This window comes from Cephus cinctus, unplaced genomic scaffold (genome assembly GCF_000341935.2).
Source record: "Cephus cinctus unplaced genomic scaffold, Ccin1 Ccin1_scaffold0690, whole genome shotgun sequence".
Classification (NCBI taxonomy): Eukaryota; Metazoa; Arthropoda; class Insecta; order Hymenoptera; family Cephidae; genus Cephus; species Cephus cinctus.
In genome coordinates this window covers 1,225,110-1,252,012 of record NW_014333313.1, presented here as the reverse complement: position 1 = coordinate 1,252,012, position 26,903 = coordinate 1,225,110, and the positions used below count along the sequence as shown (strand labels likewise).

Below are 26,903 nucleotides of genomic sequence, written 5' to 3'. Positions count from 1 at the left end.
TGGTGACTTTATTTAGAATATCGCTAGGGAAATAAAAAAGGTTAAGTCACTGTTATTAATAGGTTACTTTAAGAAAAATGTGTTCGCAATGCAGAGGTAAAATTATTGAGGGATACACTATTGAGCGACCTGACTATATTAATTATTATTATTTAGTAATATCTTAATAAATGTTTTGAATTTGGCGATACTATGTATTGTGGGATATTGCCAAAGTCGGAATTGAAATCGATGTATCGATATATGTATTATATCGTAATATCGACATATATATGGTTTTGTATCGATATATATCGTCTCGCATCGTTCTGCATCGATATTCCTCACAGTACCGGAAAAGAAATCTGGCGACGTTCCTGATTTCCTCGTGTATGCAGCGTCTGCGGCGCACGTGTACGACGGTTTTACGAAAATCGTATTAAACATTTTTTGTATTATATTTCATCGATAAAACTCAGAATGGGTAAACCAGGTACGAATATTTATAATATAAGCCTTTTTTTAAACTCTGGAGCTGCATTAAGTAAACACTGTGTTAAAGCTTGGCGGCATGTAATGTTTCTTGCCGCGTTGTCGGATAACCTTAAATTATATTCATTTTTTCGCGTTTTATTCAAAATTCTGACTGTACTTATAATTCGTTTTGTTTGTTTTGTTATGTACGTGAATTTGTATTTAATGATTGGCTCAATTGTGTTATCCATACTAATGAATAAGTATCTTTCTTATTTGACCATATATGCCATGTAATATATAAGTCATTTCAAGTGTAAATAAAATTTTTTTATATAATATAGTACTCTAAGCTATTTTTTATTATCAATGATTGACAGATGCATGTATGATATTGTTATGAATGGCATATTTACTTATATCAATGTGTTCATGATTTTGTGAGTTTATGATTTAAGATACACTCATTTCTGCAATTGAATAAAATTGTTTTTTATTATTTATGAAGAAATATAATACTTTTTAAATTACAACTATAACTGTACCATTCACTTGTTTCATTTATAGGTTTTTCACCGGCTGGAGGAGGTGGCGGTGGAGGCTTTGGTGGTCGTGGAGGTGGAGGGGGTTTCGGAGGAGGTCGAGGTGGAACCCCTAGAGGAGGACGCGGTGGAGGTCGTGGAGGTAGTCGCGGAGGCGGCGGTCGTGGAGGGTTTGGTGGCCGTGGTGGTGGAGGGGGTTTTGGAGGAGGTCGAGGTGGAACCCCTAGAGGAGGCCGTGGTGGAAGTCGTGGGGGTGGCCGGGGAGGACGAGGTGGAGGTGGTTTCAAAGGAGGAAAGACTGTTATAATTGAACCTCATCGTCACGAAGGAGTATTCATTGCTAGGGGAAAAGAAGATGCTCTAGTCACATTAAATTTAGTCCCTGGATCCGAAGTATATGGAGAGAAAAGAATAAGCGTCGAGGTAATACTTCATTTTATTACAGAATGTGAATTTCTTTTTATAGTCCTTTATGTTAATATGCACTCTATTCTCAGGGTGAAAATGGTGAAAAAGTTGAATACAGAGTTTGGAATCCCTTCAGATCCAAACTCGCTGCTGCCATTCTTGGTGGAGTCGATCAGATTCATATGCCTCCTGGAAGTAAAGTATTATACTTAGGAGCTGCCTCAGGAACTACAGTATCGCATGTGGCGGATGTTGTTGGACCGGTAAGAATAGTTTGAACCTTACCTTATATATTTTGTATCATTATTTTATATATAATATAAATTTATAATCAGACACTTTTGTCATGAAAAAAACTAAATAGAACAGGCATACATTAGAGCCAAGTTAGTTCAATCTTGCCAACTTGGTGTCGAAGTTATGCAAAATTAACTCTGTGCTACTTCTTAATTGTATAAAATATTATTCTATTCAAAAAGAAGAAGTCACACAATTATTAATTATCCTTTTTATGGTTCTTTGCAGTTCAAAAGCCTTGTATTGAACGTTGATCTAATTTTTTCTGTTCTTTATAGGAAGGGTTGGTATATGCAGTAGAATTCTCGCACAGATCAGGAAGAGATCTTATTAATGTGGCTAAAAAACGAACGAATATCATCCCCATAATCGAAGATGCCAGACATCCCCATAAATATAGAATGTTGGTTGGCATGGTGGATACAGTGTTTGCAGACGTTGCGCAACCTGATCAAGCAAGAATTGTTGCCTTGAACGCGCAATATTTCCTCAAGAATGGTGGACACTTTGTTATCTCCATTAAGGTAAATTATATATAATGTAATTTAAATGAATTTAGGTATGCTATATAAATTGTACTGTATCGTGTCTCCTTTCTGTATTAGGCAAGTTGTATAGACTCAACGGCACAGCCGGAAGCAGTGTTTACGGCAGAAGTGAAGAAGCTAATCGCAGACAAACTAAAGCCACAAGAACAGATCACACTGGAACCATATGAGAGGGACCATGCAGTTGTTGTTGGCGTATTTAGGCCACCAGCTAAAAAGTCTGGCTAAATTTTTAATTGTAATAAATATGATAATTCATAGGACGGTAAAAAGTCATATTTTTCCATGATCATTCTCTGATAGATAACTGTTAGCGGTATTATACTCCAGTTTTATTTCTGTGAACGTGATACACAGAAAATCGGATTTAAGTCATTTAATATGACTAGAGAATAAAATAACAGTTACTTTACATAAGATTTATAAAAAGGCCACTTCCAATTAGACAAATATATTATTTGTTCTAAAGAAACATGGTCATGAAATCCAATTGCAAATGTAAAAATGCGCTCAGCAATCGGTCCTAGTAACGAAAACTTTTTGAAATGTTAAATTTTGTATGGTTACATGGCTGGCTGACGAGTGCTTTTACAAATGATTCTTGTGTTAATGTATTGACAGAGCAGTTTAAGAAAACGGAACTATAATTTCACAATTTACGTTCAAATTATCGTAAGGAATTCTATAAATGTATCTAATTTTATAAATAAACTATACTTGTATTATTCCGATCGGTACAAGATGTAAACACGATTATTAGTTTATAATCATACTTCGATTTTTACGCGACTGTGGTTACTTGCTAATCACTTTTTAAGAACAGAAACTTATAATAAAATGAGATCTGTACGTTATAAAATCTTGTAAGTTTTAAAAGTAAATGCCGAATTTAAGTAGTCATGGGCAATCGAAGTGCCCATTTTAACGCATAATGCACAGTGAAACCTCGCTTGGATAATTGAACAAAAACTGCATCACTTTTTGAATATGCTACAGATAATGTCACAAGAAGCTATTATTGATTCCCAACAATTTTTTCACATGCCTATGCTAGGACGATGCCGTAGTTTCGAACAGTTCCGCTAGTTGATACAGTTAAGAGTTTGTATGGTTCCTAAGAATTCTGTTAGACGTTATAAGACAAATTCACAGTGACGGAATTGAATGAACTCTGGCGCAAAGCAACAATGTTCAGACCCAATTTCATTTATGACTGATCGATATCGCAAAAAAAGCCACAACAATATAATTACTCGAATTTCGATACATTTTGTGACATGGCTATTTTGATACAGGAGGAAAGAGGCAGGATAAAGTAATAAAATTTACAAGTATTATGGATTGGTTTGATATCAATCGTTAGAGTAAACCAAAAAAAGAATCAATTAAAAGTTAATTATATAGAGCAATTTGTGATGCAAGACAAGTTTCATTACAGTTTTTGATAAGCAAAGCTTAAAAATTATTTCAAAATGCCGCAGTCGTCGCTCGGCATTTCCAAAACTAGTAAGTGTAATGCTTTTATCACATTACAAATAGCGTAATTTATAACATTTCTTGTATATCCCAATTTATACCTCCGCGATAGGCATAGGAATTGATGAAAATTATCAAGTCGATGACAGTCGTCATAAATTAGACAAAAAGGTTAAAAAAATTCGACAGAAAAGTAGTTTCCGCAGTATTGAGAATCAAGAACGAATGGCTGGCGGTGCAGATGAGAAAGAGGATGAAGTTGAAAGCAAAACTGGCAGAACTTCACCCGAGTCAGCTTCCTCGACTACAAGTCATGAGAAATCTGCACCCGCCGGAGGTGATGGGAAAGTAACAACTTCCGGTGGACCATGTTGCTTTTGTGCATCATTTTCATCAGGCTCTACAGGGTGAGACACATTGAGTAGTTGTAATATAAAATATACCGTCAATTACATATGTGCTAAATAATCATAGTGAATTCTATAAAATACAGCGACAAAAAGGTAGATGATATGATTGACTACGTTGTTCAAAACCTTCAGGAAGCTGGTAAAGCTCTAACGAATTTGGGAGAAAACTTTGAACATGATTTAAAGGTTCGTTATGTATTACAAGTATCATAAAATGAATGGAAAAAAATGAATCGTGTATAATCCATTTTCAAATGGCCTTTGTACCGACCATAATACCTATATGACGAATAATATTTTTAATTTCCTATTACAGTTAATGTTCGTAGACATAATGGCACGCGTTCAGCATTGGGTCAGCATTGTTCAAAACAGACTGGATGCAGCAAAATCAGATTTAGAAGCTTTGCGAAAGGAATTGATCGCCCGTGCTTGTGATCTTGCTGCAAAGGAACGAGAGCTGGCAGAATTGAAGGCACAATTATCTGAATGCGAGGCGAACAAGATTGCCTGTGAAAAATCCTTGAAGGAGGTCGACATATAGTTTTTCAAATAAATATATTACTTACATAACTTTTATAAGCAGTATATACATTTTTCCAGGCACTGCAACAGAGATCCGTCCATCTTAATGGTCCTCAGCAAACATCGATTCAGACTCAACAACAAGATTATACTGATACAAATACAGTGACACCAGCTACTCAAGTATCTGTAGCACCTCCGCCGTCTCTTGTTTCGTTCGATCCTACACAATCATCGATACCTCCAGGAACAACAAATAGTCATATAATTTCTTATACGCCAGGAGGTACAACAGAAGCTCCAGATCAAGTACCTGGCGAATCTCCAGTTTCTTTGGGTACAGTTTGTCAGCTTGGAAAAGAACAAGCAAAAGCAAAGCGAGAATCTGAGGTAAAGAGAAAATGATAATTACATTTTCCATAATACATATAATTAACCGCTATGATAATATCGAGTCATTCGTCGAACGAACGTTTATGGGCATTCAGGAATATTTATTGGACTTATTTCAAATTTACATAATTACGTTCCACCTTTCAACTATTCAATCCTGATTTCTCGTAATGAAATATCAAGTTTTCTAACGAGAATATCAGGTCGATGTAACACCGATCTTATGTAACAGCTCGAAGCGGAGTTAGCAAGGCTTCGCAAAGAAAATGAAAGGATAATGAAGGAACGTGCCGAATATGAAAATGCTATACAACGAGCCCTTTTAAGGGGTGTATCATCCCTTAACGTAGAAGCACTTAAGGTACTTCGATGTCCACCAATACCTTGTTGCACCCCGTGCGGACCCTGTCAAATGTCATCGGCCAACGAGTACACGTAAATAATTATATCCTTGTATTATAATTGCATATTCTAATATTAGAATGATTAATGGTTTTTTTTTTGCATCAAGAGATCCAACCGTTCCCTGTACTCCCAGGAATATTAAGAACAACTCCACATCAGTTACACATAAAGCAGCTAATGCAATGCCAAGGAGTGGAAATGCTAATGGCAGAAAAAATGGAGTGCATTCTATTTGCACTACGCAAACACAAGGGTATTCTCCAATGCAACGACCATGCAAAAGCGCATGCACTTCAAGTGCCAGGAGTAAAAACGTCCCGGAAAATAATATGGTCTTTTTGCTACATGAAGCAGACGTTGGAAATATTTGCACGTCGAATTCTCCTACGGTTTCACGCACCTGCGGTACGATAAAGATAAAGAAAGTCGAAATACCTTCGTGTCCTAAAAAGCGTATGAATAATACATAGTACTATTTATTATATCCTACTATTTATTGTCCCTCTTGAGAGAGTATCCATAGGGCATTTCGACAATGTCGATGTACTGTAAAAATAAAGAATATCAAATAGAAAAGTTATTTAGAGATATATTCTAATTTAGTGCTATTATTAATTTCAGATCGCTCATCAGAAAAAAATGTTGTGTGCACAGGAGGAAAGTGTGGAAGATCCATGGGATCCAGTACAAAGGATAAATTTTCTTGTGTTTCCAAAACATGCGAAAAACGTACATCTTCCGTGCCTGCTCGTCATAAAAGTGAAACTAACACCGTTTCTTGTAAAAGTTCGTTCATCATGATTCATAAGATTTTTAAATATTTCATTCATCTTTTATACGTTTTGTAGAACCTGGCCGAAATGGGATACCAAGAGTAGACGACTTTTAAAATATAAGATCATTGTTATCGAGCATATGTAAAATGTTGCAATTATCTGGATAACCGTCATTATCGTTGATAAGAAAAGGGCAATACGACCGTGAAGAGTATAACAACATGTTACACAATATTAATTTCCGATTTTATATTTAATATACTAATTTTATAAATGTAAAATAAATGATCAAGTATCCTGCGAGGAGAAGCTGTGATAAGAGTTGGACTGGATAATAGGCTGGTGGTTGCATGTCAGAATGATAAAGCAGATTAAAATATAAATATAACTTTATATAATATTGTCACAAAATATTATAAGTATTGAATTTTCCTAAGTAACATTGAAGGACTATCTGTTCTCGTATTAATTCGTACTCGGTTGATGCACCAAAGGTTCTAAAACTTCATCCAAACACTTTCCATTACAAAATCACTTCTATTCAGTTAAGTTTAAGGTGTTAGTTGCGTGTAACGTTCTAAAAATTGTGTTATTTTTGGAATTAAAATCTTGCATTTCCTTCAAACTTTCTATACATTTTTACTCATTATTAAAGAACATTCAGGAGAATGTTTTTCGAACAAATTTTCAACCCATTCTTGATTCTTTGATATGCGCCAAATAAACGAAATTTTTAGAGCGTATCGTACAAGTACTCCCTTAACATTAACATTCAAACATACAATCCAATTTGCAACTTGTTGCCCATGTCGTAACATTAACATTTTCCTTTCTTCAAAAAGGTATTAAAAAAAGTATATTTATCTCCAAATAATAACGTCGTCATAAAAATAGCGAGATTCTGATACAGATAACGTTATAGACTTTCATATTATATCACTTGTATAAATTCGTATTCTCTTCTTTATTCTTGTTGATCTGTAAGGCTTCGTCGCAATCCCGAGAACAATTGTGTGCAATTTAAATACTTCACAATGCAGAATTAAGACTGCTATATAATCTGTAGGTATATACGAATATGACGATTTCATCATACGTTACTACTTCTCACCATAAAAGCAAAGGTACCGTTGTGTTAGCTGAACATAAAAATACAAAGTTCAATATTTATTAAATGTTAAATATCATTAAACTATCATGACACGTTGAACACACATTGGTCCAAATATGTCCTTCGAAATCGGATCCTTTGGATCATTTAGTATTAAAAGAATTATAAACTCGATATTAATTCATGAAGCATTGTGAATGGCTGAATCACTTTGCGTCATGCATAAAGATTCGTAAAACATAATGAAACGATTGTGTCAATGTCAACATAAGACATTTGATATTATAAAAATAACTTCTTACAATGGAATTTTACGTAGAACAATAATTATTGATGCAAGGAGTTATTTAAAAATATCAAACGGCTTTGGGATTCAAATTGAAAGGAAAATTAAAGCAGCTATTATATTCTACACTTTTGAGAAAGTGTTAATAAAGGTGGACAAACTCACGTGGCAGTAAATTGGTACGTAAACATTTTTATCTGATGTCATGAAATGTTTGGTTGAGCGGCGCATACATAGCCCGCTAAAAATTTTCACAAATTCTACAAGCTTCTGACCTGTTTTCATGTAGAGACCTATGTCATTTTTGTATCTACAATTTACGGTCATACACAAGAGAGTGCAACAGGAAAACTTGTGGTAACTTTCGGCAGGGTATCGAGTCGTAGAGCCATATTAGGTTGCCTTTCCGAGATCTATTGTGAATAAGGACAATACAACGAATATAATAACATAAGTCATTTGCCAAGTAACTTATTTGTTTCAGCTAGCAAATGCTTTATGATTATGACTTTACAAAGGATAACGAACCAGCGCGTAAGTCATTCGAATGGAAAGGCAACGTTAAAAGGCTTCCGACTTTTCGCATGTATTCAAAATTACTCTTGATAATCTAAATAATAAAATCTTATAATTACTTAAATAAAATTATGTATATGTGCACGCATTAAACTGTGCATCGTGAAATGCATGGCTGATGCATTTCACGATTGCCCTTCCTTGAATAATATCATTTTAACAAATTCAATCTCGATTCATCATTGTTTCTAAAAAAATAGAAATACAATATTACGTTACAGGATTATCGTGACTCTCTCGAATGGCACGGGAGTTGCGCTTGTTCCTTCGAATAAGAGTGCACATAATTAGAATTTATATAGTCATTAGGCCAAGCCAATTAAGAATATAAATTGGTATACTGATAATTACCATGCCATTTGAAAAGTCAGGCAATCGCCCACGTAAAAAAAAAAAAACAAAATTCGCAAATCAGTGTTTGTAAAGCATTCGCAACGTGACACTAAACATTTTTCTGGTACTTGACGAATGCTTTACGTCATGTCATATATTGTCTTTACGTCAACAGATTAGCAGTTTAATAAAAAGAAGTGTCACCCTCTTCGAAAAATTTTATCCGACCGCCTTGTAAACGTGCAGATTTTATCCGAAACCAGTATGCTTCTTATCATTAGATTTACCAGTGATACGGATGAACTAACGACTCGATCTAACAGTAAAATAAGATCGATTAAAATTCTTCAAAACGGGCACACGTCTTTTCGCATTTTTTTTTTTCTTTCGTCGAAAAATCTACTTGGAGTGAACCAAATTGAGGAACTCCTCACGCGTCTTAGGGTCGTCACGGAAGACTCCAAGCATAGTCGACGTCATCGTCTTGCTGTTGATCTTTTGTACTCCTCTCATAACCATGCACATGTGTCTGCAACAGAGACAAATAATATATATTATTTTATTTCATTGCTCGGCTCAAGCGTAAAGAACGAATAAATGATATTAAAGTGTTTACGATTAATCAATATTCATGATGTTAATAATGAATAACATAATCACCTTGCATGCATTCATTATACTTTTACATGCTAATGATATATTTATATAACTTGTAATTATAATGGTATACAAGGTTGCCTAACTGTTAATCATTATATCCATGATATTTATCAAAGCGGTACGTAATTATTAAGATGTAACCCGTGTCCTATTGCCCGTATAGGGGAATCGACAGTGAGAGGTAAATTCTACCGATCGATAATCTAGGCAGAAAAATGCATATTTATGCTTAATACAAGCGTTACGTGGACCATGATATTTATTACAGATTATACATTACTGTTGATTAATCTGGTAATACTTCTGATACTACCTTTATTGGCACAAGGTTAGATTCTTACGTGCGAATGAACACTTGCGAAAAGCATTGCTTAACGTTAAATGCATTCAGTCGGAACTAGAGGCCATGCAGGGACTATTGCATTCGCTGCACTCTTCCAATGCAAGTCTATATGTATACGGGTTTCATCAATTGACAATTGGATCATATCCAGAAATTTTCTATTGAAGTTGAGACTTCATTATGGAATTTCATTTATACATATAAGAGGAATAGTGTCGCAAATTTTTATAGCTACGCTATGTTACTTTCATAGTTTATCCTTGTGATTGGCTAATCGATTTTGAGGGCAATAATTTCAGTAGACTTATTGTCTGGTTTCTATGTACACTTACACTCCTTCCACTACCACGGCTACTCCTGCTGGCTGAACGGCTTTGGTCACTGCTATAGCGATTTGTTTAGTGAGACGTTCCTGGACCTGAAGACGACGACTGAAAATTTCCACGATTCTGCGAATACAGAAAGACAAAGGTATTTTAGCAATGTATTTTAGAGGTGACCAATTTTTATTTGCTTTCTTAAAGGACCGTCTCGAGACTCGGGTTGTATAAGAAAAAAAAAAAAAGTGTTTCTCGATAAATAAACCAGAGGTGATCGAAGAGAATTGTTCAGAAGTACTGTGGAGTTTCTTTGAAAAGACAGAACAAATAAAAAGGATATTTTGACAGTGAAACTCTTTATCGCAATTTAATCTGTCCAACCCGGTATTCAGTTAATGTCCGATATTGAAATAATTGGAATGATGGACTTGTATTCACAATAGTGTTCGATCTTACAGTTTATTCAAGGCGACATTGAACCAGTAAACGGGTAGTCGACTGCGATCGCTACGTGAAAGTGCTTGCCATACTTCTACCTCCTTAGACTTTTTATATTAATCGAGTAAACCAAGGCTACGTGAATACTGGTACAATTTGTTATGACAAATTCATTAAAATCATCTATGTGATATGTAAAGGACAAACAAGAAAATTTTCATCTACTTTTTAAGGTTCACGGTCCATAAATTTTGTACTTCCTTTAGTGCTTTTTCGATCGATGCAAAATTTCCATTGATATTGAGAAACAATTTGTGTATTTCTCACCTGGCAAGCTTACTGAGACCAAGTATTTTCTTGCAGGGCAAGTAGCCTATGGACACTTTGCCATAAAATGGTACCAAATGATGCTCGCACATGGAGAACATCTCGATATCCTTTACGACAACCATCTCGTCATGATCTTCATCGAAGACGGCATCGTTGATGACATCTGAGAAAAAAATTATATCGTTAATATAATAAATCAATAGAAAGTAAATACGAGCAATTGTGTATATTGGCCACGAAAAAGATATTGAACGTGTAATATCGAGACTGCCGTTAAGGTCTTCTGTACATCAGGCTGTGATTTACCCGATATTGACCTACTTAGTGTAGTGTAGGTCGTAATGGTGGTGAATTCATATATGAGACTCTGTCGTTGTAGATATGGGGGTGCTCTCACGGTTTCCACGGCAACCTTAACTAGAAACACCTTGGCTATGACCCACAAAGAGACAGAACGGAATGGCTCTTGACAAAATTTCAGCCCCCATTGACCAGAAGCCTACAGATTTTTTCATTGTTTTTTGTTCTATACAAATTTCAACAAATTAATTGTCACTGATTAATTTCCAAGGGGCTCATCGACGTGGAGATTACTATATTAGCCTATTTCTGAAAAAATATCTAGATGAACCGTATAGAATATATTTTCGAAGTTTTCTAATTTTTCATAATTGTCGAAGTAAGCTTGAGATATCTTTTGGGTGGTACGTTGAGCTTTTACAACAAAGTGCTACCAATTCGTTTCATATTCACTGGGGCAAGCTACTTTTACGTCAACTGCGGGATCACCTTGTGGGCGAAAAAGCGAAAACAAGTCCGAGTTCAAGAAGGCTGAATTAAAGTTAGAGCGAGAGCTCTTCACCACCTGTAGCTACGATCAAAGAGCTTCGGTGAGTCAGCAGGGCTTGCGCTTTGTTTCTTGGTTATCCAATTTTTCGAGTATCTTACAGAGTTACAAAAAAAAAAAACGAAGCGAAACTCAAGTGGAATAAGAACTTTTAATCTAAATAATAGATTCAATTACCGACGTAAATAAGAATTTCGTACCGTTCGTAATATCTGACAAAATAAAATCTCAACTTTTCATTTTTGCAGGCTGCGTCCCTGGAGCCCATTTATATCAAGAGCTTTTCATCTCATCCACCCCTGAGCGCACTCGAATCTCCCCTTTATTCTTTCACCCGTGAAAGTCGAAGAGCGTGGAGCACAATTCTTTCTCACTGTCTGAGAACAGCTTCTACGAATTTCTGCGTTATCACGCCTATAACACGAGGTAAATTCTGTCACCCTGGTTCTGCTTTTTTTTCCCTATCTTTTTTCCTCAAACGTGATCAAACCAAAATTGCGTAACTTGGCATGATATCCTGCCGTGAAATTACATTCAATGTCGAAGCCAAAACCTAACAATCAAAGCAAAATAATATTTCGTAACACCAAGTCCTGATTTCATCATGAAGAAACCTTTGGTGGATTCTACTCAGGAACAAATTGAACCATGCAATGTACAACCAATGATGCAATAATCCACAATGTTGATCTATGATGACTTTTTTATTAATTGTTCACCGATGTGCAAGCTCGACTACGTGGCCAGTAGAATTATTAAAAGACATTGTCTAACCTTCTGTTATATCCGTGCAATGACAAAGGACATAAAAAAGAAATATAATTTTCGAAAAGTTTTATGCTCCAAATAAATACTCATGTACTGTCAAGTATTTACCTTCGATAGTCTGATCGTATCCTTTCGTGAAGAAGAGCATCGCTTTGGCAGCACGCTCAGGTGTTTTCAGGAGTCCTGGACGATCAGGATCTTCCCCAAGGGAACTGAGAAGTAGCCTGTAGCTCCTGGACATCTCAGGCAACAAAGCTTCCCTGGTTGGTGGGCGATGGTCCAGTTCCAAGTCGTGATGGAACGTACACTTCTCATGTCCTGGAGAAAATTAAAAATTGAATTACGCTCTTCGTAAATAGGGCTTCGAGCACTTTTTGTGCGACATCTGATAATCTTATACCGAAAGCCGAAACACGGAGTGGTCCATTTCGAAATCAATTAAAACTCTTTCGTTATTGCTCTAACCTCAGATGATATTTATCACTGAAATTACGGTTATCGTGTGTCGCGACCTCCATGACAATATTTTCGACATTACCGAGAGTGTCATGACTAAGTGAAAAATTACTTTTTCCATTTTACTCAAACGTCCTAGAAATTAGGTAAAAGAAAGATGCTTACTCGCGCACAGTAATAAAAATAATAAAAATCATTACACTCTTTCGTCGAGTGTAACAATCAATAAGAATATTTGTTACGTCATTTGTTTTGTACACGAGTACAAAGTAAATAATTTTCTACGTCATTAATAATTTAGCACACGGTTTTTCAATGCCTTTCTTATTTCATTCAAGAGAAGCTATATATATGTCTGTGAAATATTGCTTTTTTCTTTTGAATTTACATCACTTGTGACAGCATCAAGAATTCGAAAAGTCGTGTAGATAAAAGTGACAGCTGTAAGTAGGCGATATCAGTATTCAGTATATTCGATATCTTTCTTTAAATTCTTCCTTTATATTCGATATCTTTAAATTGTCAATGGTCTAATAATTATATCTGCAGCACCTTTAATTACCATTCGTTACATGAAGTTCGAGATGGAAACAATATATAAAAATATTTTCAGTGTCACTTTATACGTGACAATTGTTTTTCTATTCTACCATATTCTACCATGTTTTTCTACCATACTTAAATCTATTATTCGATAGCACAATAGATATTGACTTTGGAGTATATAATATTTTTTTAAAGTCGCTCGTGTTTCTTAGATTTTGTATGTTCGACGGCCTTTATGCTTTGACCACACAGAATAAGCAGAAAGGCGTTTGTTATTCTACAGTTATGCGTTACAGGTTAACTCCAACTTCATAACTGTACTCGGTTCCCATGGTTTATCGTTCGTAGATCACCGCGTACATAACCCAGAACAATCCATTGTTATCTGTTATAAATCCTCTCCGCAATTATACCTGGAGTGGTTGAAGTCCTGGGAGTCCTAGGAGTTCCCGGAACTTCCAAATCAGCTTCCTCGACATTTTCAGGCCAGGAGACATTCCTCAATGGTCCAGGTCTCTTAATGACCGCATGATCATCCTCCCCGTCGTAGATTTTCATCTCAGACTTTCCGTTCGCACATTGATTATTCATCCCGTTCATGATTATCTCTAATTAAAAGAACGCAGATCCTCAAGTAAATACACGAATCCTTTCCTTTCCTCTTGGTCAAAGTATCCAATAGTATGTAAGTATCAAGAAAAAGAAATTGTTCGACCAGTAAACAAGTTCACGGAGAAAAATGGCTAGTAAATAATAGCAGTGAAAATCACTAAGAGTAATTGTAAGGAGAGGCGTGATAATAAAGTTGAATGACTACCATGTGAGCACAAATATCGAAAGAACGTCTCACGAACGTCTTCGAAACGTCATTTTGTCTTAAGGAAGTCTTGGGAGTAGAAAAAAATGCAAAATTTTGCAGCTAAAGTGTTATCAAACGCCTTCGATTTTCCTATTCTAATATTGTACTGCAGGTAGTACGCGTTTTCCACGTGGGTGTCGCTGCCGTCAACAGAAGCAACAGTATGTAACTGTAATAACGATAGTGCGAAATTAGAATAATTTTAAAACGTCACAATTGTCCCCAACAATCATTCTCACTGGTCCTTCTGGACTCTGCTATTGAACTTGGCATTAAAGACCGTCCCTTTTTCTCCGTGTTACTTAAAAATCTTAAAACGAACGTATCGTCGTCCACCATCTTCCTGAACTTTTTAAAAGTGAAAAATCCTCAATAGAGTAATAAATTGTTTTATTACTCACAGAATAAATACCGCACGCGGGTTAAAGCGTTCACTCGCGTGTAAGCAAAAATTCAAATCTCAACCGTTATCGCGAATAACGTTACCACAGCTATTTGACGTCTCTCGATATTCTCCGCGAAAGAAAGACTTTTGAAAATATAATTTTTCGCGCGCCTCGCAATACCTTATTCCGGAAAGTAAGAGTGAAAAGTGGAGAACGTGTAGTGGCGCGAGGTCGCTGGCTCGAGTGACGCGGTGCGACTGATCCAATGGAACTCAGTTCCTCTCTCTAATACTGTGCTCGCTCCTCCAAGTACGAATCGCAGTGGATTCGACAGTTGCGCCGTTGCAATCTTTCTTACTATTCACGTTATTATCAATGATACTGCTATTGCTACTGTTACTGTAACAAACCTCTATGGCTGATCTTGCGTCTCCCGATGGTCTTCGAAGCCGAAGTCAATTTCAACTGAGCAACAGAACCTCGTGTGATCGAAGATATTCATTTTCGAAGCCACCCTTCTTCTAGCTCGCTCCCACATATTCCCTTTCCCATTCATGGCAAACGACTTTGATTACGAGGTATCATCAGAGAGGGAAACCTATTAAACTATTACATGAACTGACGTCACTGCTTCTTATTTATACCTTAACATAACCTGTTGCATCTGCCCTATTTCAACGGTGCTTCTTACGACTGTCGCTTCACCCTTTTCCTTTGCTGACAAGGATAAAGGCTTGGGAATAACCCGCATCAACGTGGACTTTCCACGTGCGTACAGCCACTTTCCTTTTGCTGGACCTGACATACTGCAGCATTTTAATTTCCTCCTTTACGGGGCGTTAGGTATGGTTAGGTATACATGGGCGTAAGTAAGTACACTGCTTCTGGGGTTATTTGGTCAATAACTTACAATGAAGAAAATACAGATTTGACATTCTTAAAAATATTTTCACAATTTCTGCTTGCGTAAAGACGAGATAAAATGTATGAGGCTGGAGTTATTGCTAGTTTAGTAGCCACTCGTGCCTGTCAACAGTCGAGATTTGTGAACCCTTTAACACTGAGCATACCGACAATTTTTTATAAATGTATTATTGGCTTGAAAAGGGTCAAATGACCCGTCGAAGGTACGATTAGTGTTAACTGAGACGGAGCGGTGCTAAAAATGATAAATAATATATAAATGATATAAGGGATTGCTGATTATGAATTTCACATCGGTTTTTCGTTATCTGTTAATGCGGAAAAAGTATGACTAGTCAAAGTTGGCGAAATAATTATTTACAAAATTTCATATACGGAGGTTCTCGAAGTGACTGATTGCAAATTTGATATTCTGATTGAAAGCTTATATGAAGACAGTATTTCGACAATCGAGTGACTATTTGAATTTTTAACATTTTCAATCGCCATATTGAATTTCATAAAATAATAACGAATTCACAATCAGCGAAAAATCCTTAATAACATTTTTTTTCTTTGCCAAAATTCACCACAACTACCAATCTTAACTCTGCCGTTTAGGGGGCTGGTAAACAAAATCGCAAAAATCTCTTCTACCACATATTCGGAGTCTCCCTTGGTAAACACTTTTACATCGTTTCGACGTCGCTCCTGTGTCAACTTCCCATTGTTGGAGCCAATGTTGGAAATAATTGGCCCCTAGTGATACTCGATCAATTCCTTTCCTTCTAACAAGATTCACTCGTCGATAAAGCAATCAGGATATTCTGACAAGACTGCTGCGCCAATATGCGTAGATATTAGAAACCTTGACACAAGTCGAGGCTAACAGGAAGACTTTAAGTCTTTACTGGACCTTAAGACAACGGATAACAATCTGATCCACGAACGTACCAATTTCAAATAACAAATTGTTAATCACTCGAAATAGTTAAAAAATTCTCAAAATACAAGACCGCATAGTAATTGAAAAAAAAATTAATAATTAGTGATCCACATTTTCGAAAATTTATCGAAAATATATTTTTTAATAGAATAATCGGAAAATAGTCCGATAGTAGCCGAGTAGCGATTAGTACGACGAAAACGTATTTGACGAATAAAAATATTAAAAACGAGCAAATTCGGCATTATCCACTCCTTATCAGATTTAATATTGTATAATTTTTACTAATAATAATTATCGCACACACATAATAATTATTAAGGAATAAGTAGAAACCGCCAAATCACTCCTATTCATTGCCAAGTTTTCTACTATTTCGAAATTTAAGGAAACCGCGTGATCGCGTTTGCTCTAATAATTTCAACGATGGAGAAACAACGCGAGGAACTTTCCTGACTCGGGACTGCGTCGAAGAAACTTTCTGCAGGAATCAAGGCTAAATATATAGCAATCAACGGTCAATGACAATAGTCTCGTGCGTCCTGTGAAACGTCCTTAAACCCTTCGGTGAAAAAATATTACATCGGAAAGTAATTGAAAAAAAAAAATAACAAAAGATATCGATACAAGAAGCTTTCGAAAAAGTTTAACGACCCATTACGAAAACATACCCGTAAGGACTTTGGTTAAATAGTAGCACAATATAATTGCGCAAACCACTTCCGGAAGTATGATAAGCCCAGCCGAAAGGATATAAGCTTAATACAATACGGCCATTAGGGTTGAGCTTAATGACGCGTTCACCGGGTACATTCAAAAGGTCCACTTTGAACGTCATACAATATATAGCTATATACATCCCGCATGACCAGACTAAAATGGAAAATTCCTGTAGAGCTTTTTATTTCCACAACAAAAATTTATTCTTCCTCATCCCATCGATTGTCACGTGTCACGATAATGACGTAAATAACACAATGATAAATTAAAAAATCAATTGTCGAATATTGTCAATCGTTGAATTGATATACACAATAAGAAATAAGATGCAACCAACGTATTGCACTAGCGTTATGATGCATTCGTGAATCGGTGACCGAGTGTGAAAATAAAAGTAAAGCATTACTCTTGTTTCAAGCACAATTAAAGAGACGTTATAGAACTGATTGTTTCATGTGTCGATGATTGCGCAAGACCTTCGGTTACGTAAAGGAAACGTAAAGTGAATTTCTACTTCTGTGTATAATATTTGCAGGAAGCGGCGAAGCTTATGCAAAAATATATATATATATATATAAAGTCCTATCCAAGAAATTTTCATTGCGACCATGAAGTAATTATTGGTATAATAATTGCAGGAAGCGGCGAAGCTTATGCAAAAATATATATATATATATATATATAAAGTCCTATCCAAGAAATTTTCATTGCGACCATGAAGTAATTATTGGTATAATAATAAGGAATAAAACGAGCACATGGCTTTACTTGGAACAAGTACTGTTTACGAGAGGAATTAGAAAATCTCGATCCGTGCATAAGACGGAGTTGCGTAATGATTATTAAATAATTAATGCCTAACGACCTTCCCTTTCCATAATTTATCAAGCAATTATATGATCATGGTGAGAATTTTTAATTACCTGTTGAACAATGCAATTGTGCTGATCTGTATAAGGGTTTCGATATAGTCTGATTTTTCATTAGCTTCAATCGTTGTGATCGATAAGATGAATGGTGTATAATATGAAATTATTTGGTTAGACATAATTAATTTTGTTTAATTCTATGCAATCTTTTGCGTCACGACTTTATTCTGTTTCAGATAAAACTAGTAGATTTTTCGAATTGGCATTAAAGTATTATCAACTATACGTTTAGTATTGAAAATATTTGACAATGTAATATATGGAACATTATCCTAATTCAATGGTATTAGAATACTATCAACTGCAACTTTAGTATTGAACATATTATCGTTAATTAAATAATCACATAAGTAAATGACACTAGTTTTCATCAGTGACATTTTTTATGATATTACAATATAGATTACGGATACGCACAAAAAATGTACCACCTGATCGAGTTACGTATCGAAATTCGATCTACAAGTCAGTCAGTGATATTGAAAGTACCACAGGTGTATCAATATATAATGTATCAGAAAAAGAAAAGATTGTCTCAATACAGGCATTCGTCGAGGTTATTATTAAAATTCATAATACATTAGATAAATATGTTAGGATTATATATAATGAAAGATGATCTAGCATGAGCCAGTAAAGTATAAAAATTATGAAATTTCAAACTCCTCATTGGAAAGCTATGATCTGTAACATGTAGATCATAGATCCACCAGATGCATAGTACGGCACAGTTAAACTAAAGGTAGATCCTTATTTAATGAAGAAGAAAATGAATTTGAAACAAGTATGAAGCTATCATGAAACCTACCGTACGTGTCATGTGAATTGCCGTGCGTTGTAAATGAAATGAATAAAAAATATTGATAATCATTAATTAAAAATGCTCACCTTTGCTGGTATTATGGGGACAAGTGCATCGACTCTTGCCGTTCTCCGTGCCGTTTTCGCGGTTCTTCAAGTCCTTCTGGTCCCTCATCTTGCGGGTGTAGATCTTCCGGAGTGAAGCACAAGAGAAAATGTTTGAATGAATATTATTAAAGAAATGGTGTTAGCACAGGGCTGTTTGTCTCTCCAGGGTAGTGTTCGCAGAAATAAGTTTGGATTGGGGCAGCAACCAGGGTTTATATATGGAGGCCATTGAAAGCCTTTAAGAGCCGACCCCCTCTTTCTCTACGAATTCGTCATTCTGTCACTCTCTCTGTCTCTCAGCCTGTCTTTATCTTCCTTGAAACGTGTTTCTCATTCGCTTTTATTCACGGTCACTATACTGACCAGAAAAAGAACCTCTCTAGAGCAAGATCAACTAACTTTACTTGCTCCTCAACTGATCGTTTGTGAATCACAGGGATTCCCTACTCCGGGCGTTTACACCTACTGGTCGTATATGATTCTCAGGAATTCCTTTTCTTCCATTAGCATCCTCGTATCTCATGATTAAGCCAGTTTTGTCGGTATCTCCTATTATATTTAAATTGCTGAAAAATCGATCAATTTTCATTTACAATCAATCGTATCGGCTGTTATTGATTTTAATTGGATCGTATATTGGTATAATTTTTGTCAAAGATAAGAAAGTGTGCAGGTTCGCATTAAACGGACAATTGCATCGATCAAAGTAACACGATATTATCACGTCATATCATTGACGTCATCCATGGGATACACCACAAACACGTATACTCGTGCGAAACAAGTTACCCAGCAATCTGCGTAAACGGAATCTCCGTAACTGCAGGGACCTATATTAGCATTCCATTCGTATGTTCCTCTGGGATACTATTATTATATAGGACATAAATTATACCAACTGTGATGAAATCAAGATTGGGATTCACTAGATGACATAATATTGTTAACTCCAAGAAAATACCTTACAATGAGAATCCCAGAAAGATACGTAGAATCGTTTGGTTTTCATTAATAATAGTCTTCGCAGAAAATGCGATCCGGCAAATTTATTCGACGGCAGCCGATCTGAGATTTCCTGATGCGCGTCATCGGACAATCACGAGAGGCGAGGGGAAAAGGGATTTGTCAGCTCGTTCAAAGACGATCGATACAGACTCAGTGTCCTCTTTTTTCTTTTCCATCTCCATAGTCCGCTCGTATTATTGCTCTTACATCATTCGCTGACGGACAATGGAAACGAACGATATCATGTCACACAATACTTGATATGAATTAAATAAAAACCTTCAGCCAAGAATATGGACTTTACCTTTCCTCGATTCAATGGTTAACCTGTCAAAATTGAGACGTTCATTTTTGAGATAAGTGTGCATGCGTTTCATCATGACTGGATTAATGGTTATGAACTTACTTACAGTCAGTTCTCCCATGTCTTGGCACATCTCATTGGAGGAGGCAGCCATAAGGAAAGGAAAGGAAGGAAGTTCTCCCGTCTGACGTATTACCAGTTTTAACGTCTTATCGTCCCCGATCATACCTTCAGGCAGAACTCGCACAGCATATATGAGGTATTCTTTCTCTCCATCTTTTTCCCATTTACTATGTGACTAATAGATTGACTACGTCCAAGACCTTTAAATTGACAAATATACTTTTCCTTTTATTTGTTGTATAGATGCTTCGTTCGAAGTAGGTCACCTGTTTGCAATATTGGTTTCCTTTAGCAGGATCAGAAGGACACTTATTCAGGTGCAGATGTCTTAGAGGTTGCATGTCGATTTTCTTAAGAAATTAAGGATAATGCTGGAAAATCGGCCGTAGGTTGTATTTCAGAAGCTTTTCTGAAACAGTTACAGGATCACGGGATCGATTTAGTGCTGTTTAAGAATATATTATAATAATTCATTTTTACTTTTGTACGTTGGCCAAGTTTAGGTATAGCTACTCACATTTTTAATGAGTCTACAGAATTGTATAACATCCATATATTAATACATCCATGATTAGTGGCTAAATAATTGTTTGGAGAACAGGGCAATCACCTTTCTTCTGCAGCCATGAAATGTATTGGTTTTTTTTACCACCTTCAATGTCGTAGATACCGATCAAGGATTTCATGCGAGTCAATGATGATTTTATTATATTGAATGTTTCAATCTAATCTTGACCTAGTTTTAACCTTTTTTACACCTGTCATCATATTCTGAACGAACTATTGAGGACATTGTATAATACGATTAGAATTTATTTTACATTATACCTAGGAAACGTTAAATCAATTATAATTATTAAAAGTAATTGATAAATGAACTAGTAGATGTACATATATATATAAATAGGTAAAGACAATTTTGGTCGGTTAAAATCGTCTTTATTAAAATAACATGTACATAGTACGTTGCACAGGAATATGTAAGCAGTATAAAGCTAAAAAATAACTGTTACATTTCTAACACATACGTATAATATATCTGCCGATAATTATTACTTAATAAAATATTGATAAAATATATCGTGAAAAAAAATATAGAAACAGTTATTTATCTTGTCGCTCATGTTAATTATCTTTTACTTAAGTAATTTTGGTACATGGAGGACCTTATATGAAGCTTCTTTCTTTCTCTATTACGTTGCAATATTTCAAGATAGCAATAAGGAAGACACAAGTAAAACCTCCCTGTTCTGTGATACAATATAATTCGCACAATGTAAGATAAAGGTTATTTCGCGAATATTTTTATCATTCACAAATTGCAAGAGAATTCCTTCCTCAATACCATTAGTTACCCAAACGGTTGTTGAATTTTATAGTCTTCAATTATTTCACAGGACAGCAATATTTCTTTTTGGAATAATTTCAAAAAAATACATCCTGGTCTTATATGGTTATTTATTTTTAAACTCTCCCCTGTAATTGAGCACAAAATAGCTTGAATATTACTTTACGATGGAATACAAGTATTCAACACATGTATATGTTCTTTATTTTAATTTAACTTATGCTGCAAAGTAACAAACCTGCTAGGGGATTTTCTTTCGCTTTAGGATAAAAGTCTGATAATCAATCGATCAATTCCCTTTATAACCAGCAGAATATTCAGTCAAGTATGAAATTTTTGTATGAAATTTTTGTATGAAATACTTGTGCTTTATGAAACTTTCTCAGTAGTTTCAAATATAGAAAGAAAACGTGAATCCATATTGGCAAATTCCAAGAATCTTACCTTTCTACATCTTCAAACGTGAATAAATAATTAAAAATTTAATTGAACATCACAATAAACAGTGTCCAATTTTTTTTGGTTTTTCACATATAATAGTAAATTAAGCCACGCCATAAAACTTGTTTTGTGAATCAAATGTAATTAAAAAAATATCAAACAAACAAACTGATTACGACATCACTCAAACGCAAAGCATGTTATAGACTAAGGGTAATGTAAATAAAAATTACAAATTTCTTTTCGAGTTAAAGATTTTGAATAGTAAATTAATGAAATAAATCTATAGATTCAGCCGATAATCTGTAACACGTCCCTTTATACTGATACTTATTACTTGTAGAAGGAGGCTGGTAACCGAAAATACTCAAACTGAAATACCTTTACTTTTCGATGGAGGAGATAACTTCAAATTTAAAACCGTTCTTATTCAACTCTTCAATCAATGATGTTTTCGCAAAAGCAGCACCAGGAGGTAAAATGCCACCGCTAAATAACGAATAAACAATTTATCCAGGTACAATACGTTTTTAAAAATTATAGTTAACGTTTAATAAAAATAAATATGGAAACTTACTTATCAGGAATTTTGTCAGCCTCCTTAAGAATTGTAATAGCGGATAATAGAAGAGCAGTACATGTAGCACCGTATGCAGGATTGACACCTGAGACTTTGGTAATTAAATCTTTGTTAGGTGGCTCCTGATGCTTATCAGTTGGTTCTGCTAATTTTTCTGTCCAGCCACTAGCCTTAAACGTTATGGAAAAGTGGGTATTCTCCATAGTTTCCGGTTTTGGTCCCTCATGGCTGACGAACCCAGCCGAGAAAAACTTCGGATGCTGCATACACGTAATAATAAAATTTGATTTTTACAAAACGTAATTAAAATTTTTTATTACAAATCAAAACATGGTGGAGACACTTACCTTTAAAAGTAGTTTCCGCCCGCATTCACATTTGGTCAGCAATGAGAAGAACAAACCAACAATAGCAGTTGCCATCAACGACAGTGCCGATCTAACAATAAGAAAAAATTCATACAATTTCTATCGTGGAAAAAGGTTTTAACTGAGCAAGCTCAATTAAAATATTTTTACTAAGATCATACGCACTTGAACGTCACATAAGTCTGTATTTGAACTGGCCTCTGCTTATATTTTTCATATAAGAACCGTTGGGAGCGTATAACAATCGAACGATCTGCTCCTGGAAACGGTACAGAGTATCCAGTAGATAACGCACTTTTATGAACTTTTCCTCTAAAATCAGATATCGACATTTTACAAGAACATTTAACACAGTCGGCATATTAGTTAGACAAGATTTTACAGTAATACCTTGACTTTAATTTTGGCTCCAAGTCTGGTAAGGGTTCAGGATAAAGTTTACGACGCAATTCGCGCAATTCGTTTGCGTGTGCCAGTCCGTAAACTGCGGACTCCCAAGTCCCATAATGAATCGCTGCACCACCAGCAGCATTTTCTGTTTTCCAAGTATTTAAGTAGGTTTCAATGCTATTAACTTCACCTTCAAATTTCTGTTGTGTGAAAATAACACCAAGATCACAAGGAATACTATCAAAACCACAAGCACTGACTATGTATATACCAGCTTCTTGAGCAGCTTTATTGTATTCTAATTGTATCCGTTCCATATACTGTAAATAAAAAGGAAAAAGTTTGAATAAAAAATATTCATTATATTAAAGATCTTTAACGAGTAAAAGCAAATTTATATACCTGAGGTTCTCCACTGACGTCAACATGATGAGTACGAGTTGCAATACAGGCTTTAACAACAGGTTCACCAAAAAATCTATATGGTCCACAACAGTTAACTATCACTTTGGCTTGTTCTGTCATCTTCTTTAGAGATTCTTCATCATTGACGTCCGCAATGATAATAGGAATATTATCTAAAAAAAAATATTAGTTTATTAATAGTGTACGATCCTTCCAATTGGTAAAATTTGCATAACGAATATGATTAATGTATTTAGGAATAATGTTGGCAATAATTGTTTTACCAAAATCAGGAGCAAATTCTTTAAGGACAGCTTCTAAAGCTTCCTTTCGACGTCCTGCTACACCCCATGAGATTGACTTTTCCTTTGCCAATCGAGCAGCTTCTTTAACTGTATATTTTCCTGTAAATCCTGTAGCACCAAAAATCACCAGATCGAAGCGATCACCTGCCATTCTGTAAATAGAATGTGCTTTCATTGCAACATATGAATATCATTTGCAAATACATAAGTAAATAAAGTGACAGATAAAAATATCCAACCATGACTTAAAATTTTGTTATAAAATGAATAAAAACACTTAACATACATCTGAAACGCCTGTTGTGATCGTGAAAGATATTAATGCAAGAAACAAACTTTGACTTGTGCACGTATTTGGATTACAATGCAGTGACTCATAAGCCGCCAAGAGCTCTATGCTAAACATATGTGCTTGGAAGTCATGTCACATCTGATCAAGCAGTCTGTATTATATTCTATGAATTTAATATCTTTGCACTAAAATGCATTACAATAATTCTTCTATCAGTGTCAAAATACATATACTTATTTGTTGAATTTAGGTTTCATGAAACTAAATATAAAGTATCAAATATTTATGAAACAGAATTCTCACAATTATTAATAGCCCTCACACAATGACATAGATTTACATTGTTTATACATTTGTTACAAATTAATCAATCAAATAAAACAATAAATAACTACAGATAAACATACATATATATTGTGTTATAATCTCAAATCTGCATTATTAACTGATTAAATACATATTAGTACCGGTATTAAATACCAGTACATGAAACCGGTGTTAGGCATGAATTTTAAACGTAGGTGGAGCCGTGTCAGCTCATAGCAACAAAAGACACTCCCTTTGAAATTGAAAAATCGGTGAAGTAAAATAAACGAGACAAATAGCTATCGATTTAAAACAAGGTTACATTTACAAAATATCTATTATATCATAGATAGCACAAGCCGGTAAAAAAAAAATGTGAACAGACCACATTAACTTCTAGCAAAAATTAATGTAATACTTTAAAGGATTTTACAAGGTCACAGAAGTACGTAGAACACCGTCAAACAGAACATGAACGAAATTTAAAGAGCTACTTAATAATAAGAATCATTGCACTATCATTGTATATCGGTACAAGTAGATTCTAGATAATTCTTATTCTGCCAAAAACATACATATGTATATTAAATGTAGTGCCGGTTATCCGGATGCGCATTCGTCCAGGATGAATTGCAAAATAGAATTGAAAAGGGAATGACTTACTTGATATTTCGATAGCTCAAATGTACTGGCGAAAGAAACGCGAAATGATTTTGCTCGTTAAATTACGTCTTAAGAATAAATATAGTTATCCTGACTGCGAGTAACAAAGTTCTGAATACTTTCCAATACCGGTACAACACTGTAGTCGAATGCCGTAGAGATTGCTGCGCAACGTACTTGACTGTATCAACTCCAGTATGAAGGATTGAGGAGGTGGATGAAAATAAAAAGAGGGGATTGATAAACTCATACATGCTCAGAGGAAACAAATATTGAATTTAAAATACACTATATGCGATGACTAAAACTTTCTGATATAACTATTATACATTTAATTTGCAATAATCTTCGCGCGTCTCGAAATTAATTAAGACAATAGTTCAAGATGACAACGTATTTCTGAAGACGTAGTTTCCCGCAACTAAATATTTAAATCGAAAATAGAACGTAATATTTATATTTTCATATATTAATCCGCCTTGAGGCAATTATTAAGTATTATGACTGTACTTTGGAATTGCATTTAACTAAAAATAACTGTATTTTTATGGGAACGTATAACGTTATAGTACTTGAACGAGAATGCATTCATAAATCAACTGTTCTATATTTAAAATAGTTGAATAAAGAAGAATATATCGAGAAAGTATTTTCTTTAACAATAAACTACTTTGGAATAGTTCAAAGAAGAACGGTAACACGATTCTCCATCGTCACAGCAATAAAAAATTATTTTACATATTAGACCAAGGTTGATACTTTGTTATGACCGAAGACTAATAAGAATATTGACATAATAAAATTTATGATTAATACGGAAGATAAAGTAATTACCACACGGCTCGTGCTTACCTTAAGAATTTTTTTGCGTTCAAACTGTACTTCGTTTTATGTGAACACTGACGCAATCGACAGGAGTTTCTTCTTCTCTTGAATGCCTGGAAATGATGAGAAAGTGAGTAAGTGTAAGAAACGTGAGAGTAAGAAGAAGAGAGAAAGATAATGTAGGAGATGCGCATGTGTGTTAATCGTATATGGCCGGGACGGCTGAAGTAACGCAGCGCGAAGGAACGAAGAGCGAAACGCCGAATTCACAAAGCCTTCAATCTATTTTCAAACGTAGAATAACAAATCTAGTTTCTACAGTCGGGATTTGCAATACTTTTTATACATGCATGTAAACGGGTAGGTATCATGTTTTTTGATAACTGGAGTGTAGATTCCAAAAAAAATGTTTCAAGAGATCCTCAAAAAATTGTATAGAACAGTATACAGATATTGTAACCGTTATTTTTGGAAGACTGAAAAAACCTGGATAAATTGGGTCAACGATCAAAATCTTACTAGACGAGAAAATGTTGTAGACAGAAATTCGATCAAATTTTCAACACCGCACTAAAATTATTAGCGGCAATTTGTTATACAATACATATTGTTTATCTGTAACCAATGTTTCCTTGGAGGTACAAGTTGT

At 35.1% G+C, this 26,903-nt stretch overlaps 4 protein-coding genes across 14 annotated transcripts; 2 read left to right on the top strand and 2 right to left on the bottom strand.

Moving 5' to 3' along the window:
* Nucleotides 1-316: 316 nt before the first annotated feature.
* On the top strand, nucleotides 317-2,987 carry LOC107269832 (rRNA 2'-O-methyltransferase fibrillarin). The gene is made up of 5 exons (XM_015744115.2): nucleotides 317-472; nucleotides 1,021-1,418; nucleotides 1,493-1,666; nucleotides 1,979-2,224; nucleotides 2,306-2,987. The coding sequence occupies exons 1-5, from the start codon at nucleotides 460-462 to the stop codon at nucleotides 2,474-2,476; spliced, it is 1,002 nt and encodes a 333-aa protein (XP_015599601.1). The 5' UTR covers nucleotides 317-459; the 3' UTR covers nucleotides 2,477-2,987.
* Nucleotides 2,988-3,139: 152 nt separating this feature from the next.
* LOC107269829 lies at nucleotides 3,140-6,626 on the top strand. 2 transcript variants are annotated; one of them, XM_025087103.1, is made up of 9 exons: nucleotides 3,140-3,754; nucleotides 3,837-4,131; nucleotides 4,218-4,320; nucleotides 4,451-4,666; nucleotides 4,738-5,049; nucleotides 5,285-5,487; nucleotides 5,564-5,862; nucleotides 6,079-6,243; nucleotides 6,306-6,626. In XM_025087103.1, exons 1-9 carry the CDS (start codon nucleotides 3,721-3,723, stop codon nucleotides 6,344-6,346), a joined length of 1,668 nt encoding a protein of 555 aa, XP_024942871.1. In that variant the 5' UTR covers nucleotides 3,140-3,720; the 3' UTR covers nucleotides 6,347-6,626. The 2 variants fall into 2 exon arrangements, with proteins under 2 accessions (XP_024942871.1, XP_024942870.1); XM_025087102.1 differs by having other exon boundaries at nucleotides 6,079-6,626.
* Nucleotides 6,605-19,156, bottom strand: LOC107269833 (GTP cyclohydrolase 1). 5 transcript variants are annotated; one of them, XM_015744116.2, is made up of 6 exons: nucleotides 18,879-19,156; nucleotides 13,661-13,855; nucleotides 12,354-12,563; nucleotides 10,628-10,793; nucleotides 9,875-9,991; nucleotides 6,605-9,068 (listed from the first exon to the last, which is right to left on the bottom strand). In XM_015744116.2, exons 1-6 carry the CDS (start codon nucleotides 18,964-18,966, stop codon nucleotides 8,939-8,941), a joined length of 906 nt encoding a protein of 301 aa, XP_015599602.1. In that variant the 5' UTR covers nucleotides 18,967-19,156; the 3' UTR covers nucleotides 6,605-8,938. The 5 variants fall into 5 exon arrangements, with proteins under 5 accessions (XP_015599602.1, XP_015599604.1, XP_015599603.1 ...); XM_015744118.2 differs by lacking the exon at nucleotides 18,879-19,156 and adding an exon at nucleotides 14,903-15,321; XM_015744117.2 differs by lacking the exon at nucleotides 18,879-19,156 and adding an exon at nucleotides 14,508-14,761.
* Nucleotides 19,157-21,772: 2,616 nt separating this feature from the next.
* LOC107269830 (saccharopine dehydrogenase-like oxidoreductase) lies at nucleotides 21,773-26,419 on the bottom strand. 6 transcript variants are annotated; one of them, XM_015744110.2, is made up of 8 exons: nucleotides 26,282-26,419; nucleotides 24,148-24,320; nucleotides 23,861-24,036; nucleotides 23,459-23,778; nucleotides 23,234-23,380; nucleotides 23,048-23,138; nucleotides 22,698-22,960; nucleotides 21,773-22,609 (listed from the first exon to the last, which is right to left on the bottom strand). In XM_015744110.2, exons 2-8 carry the CDS (start codon nucleotides 24,317-24,319, stop codon nucleotides 22,504-22,506), a joined length of 1,275 nt encoding a protein of 424 aa, XP_015599596.1. In that variant the 5' UTR covers nucleotide 24,320; nucleotides 26,282-26,419; the 3' UTR covers nucleotides 21,773-22,503. The 6 variants fall into 6 exon arrangements, with proteins under 6 accessions (XP_015599596.1, XP_015599598.1, XP_015599597.1 ...); XM_015744112.2 differs by lacking the exon at nucleotides 26,282-26,419 and adding an exon at nucleotides 25,553-25,659; XM_015744111.2 differs by lacking the exon at nucleotides 26,282-26,419 and adding an exon at nucleotides 25,430-25,620.
* Between the last annotated feature and the right edge of the window lie 484 nt (nucleotides 26,420-26,903).

Bases quoted from the DNA above. Each gene is read 5' to 3' on its own strand.
- LOC107269832 (XM_015744115.2), top strand. The intron at 1,419-1,492 runs GTAATACTTCAT...CTCTATTCTCAG, and splicing joins AGAAAAGAATAAGCGTCGAG to GGTGAAAATGGTGAAAAAGT. The intron at 2,225-2,305 runs GTAAATTATATA...TTTCTGTATTAG, and splicing joins ACTTTGTTATCTCCATTAAG to GCAAGTTGTATAGACTCAAC.
- LOC107269829 (XM_025087102.1), top strand. From the start codon at position 3,721: ATGCCGCAGTCGTCGCTCGGCATTTCCAAAACTA. The intron at 4,321-4,450 runs GTTCGTTATGTA...TTCCTATTACAG, and splicing joins ACTTTGAACATGATTTAAAG to TTAATGTTCGTAGACATAAT. The intron at 4,667-4,737 runs GTCGACATATAG...ACATTTTTCCAG, and splicing joins GTGAAAAATCCTTGAAGGAG to GCACTGCAACAGAGATCCGT.
- LOC107269833 (XM_015744116.2), bottom strand. From the start codon at position 18,966: ATGAGGGACCAGAAGGACTTGAAGAACCGCGAAAACGGCACGGAGAAC. The intron at 10,794-12,353 runs GTAAATACTTGA...TTTTTTTCTCAG, and splicing joins ATACGATCAGACTATCGAAG to ATGTCATCAACGATGCCGTC. The intron at 9,992-10,627 runs GTGAGAAATACA...CTGTATTCGCAG, and splicing joins GGTCTCAGTAAGCTTGCCAG to AATCGTGGAAATTTTCAGTC.
- LOC107269830 (XM_015744110.2), bottom strand. From the start codon at position 24,319: ATGGCAGGTGATCGCTTCGATCTGGTGATTTTTGGTGCTACAGGATTT. The intron at 24,037-24,147 runs GTAAAACAATTA...ATTTTTTTTTAG, and splicing joins AGAATTTGCTCCTGATTTTG to ATAATATTCCTATTATCATT. The intron at 22,610-22,697 runs GTAAGTTTCCAT...TTCGTTATTTAG, and splicing joins GCTGACAAAATTCCTGATAA to CGGTGGCATTTTACCTCCTG.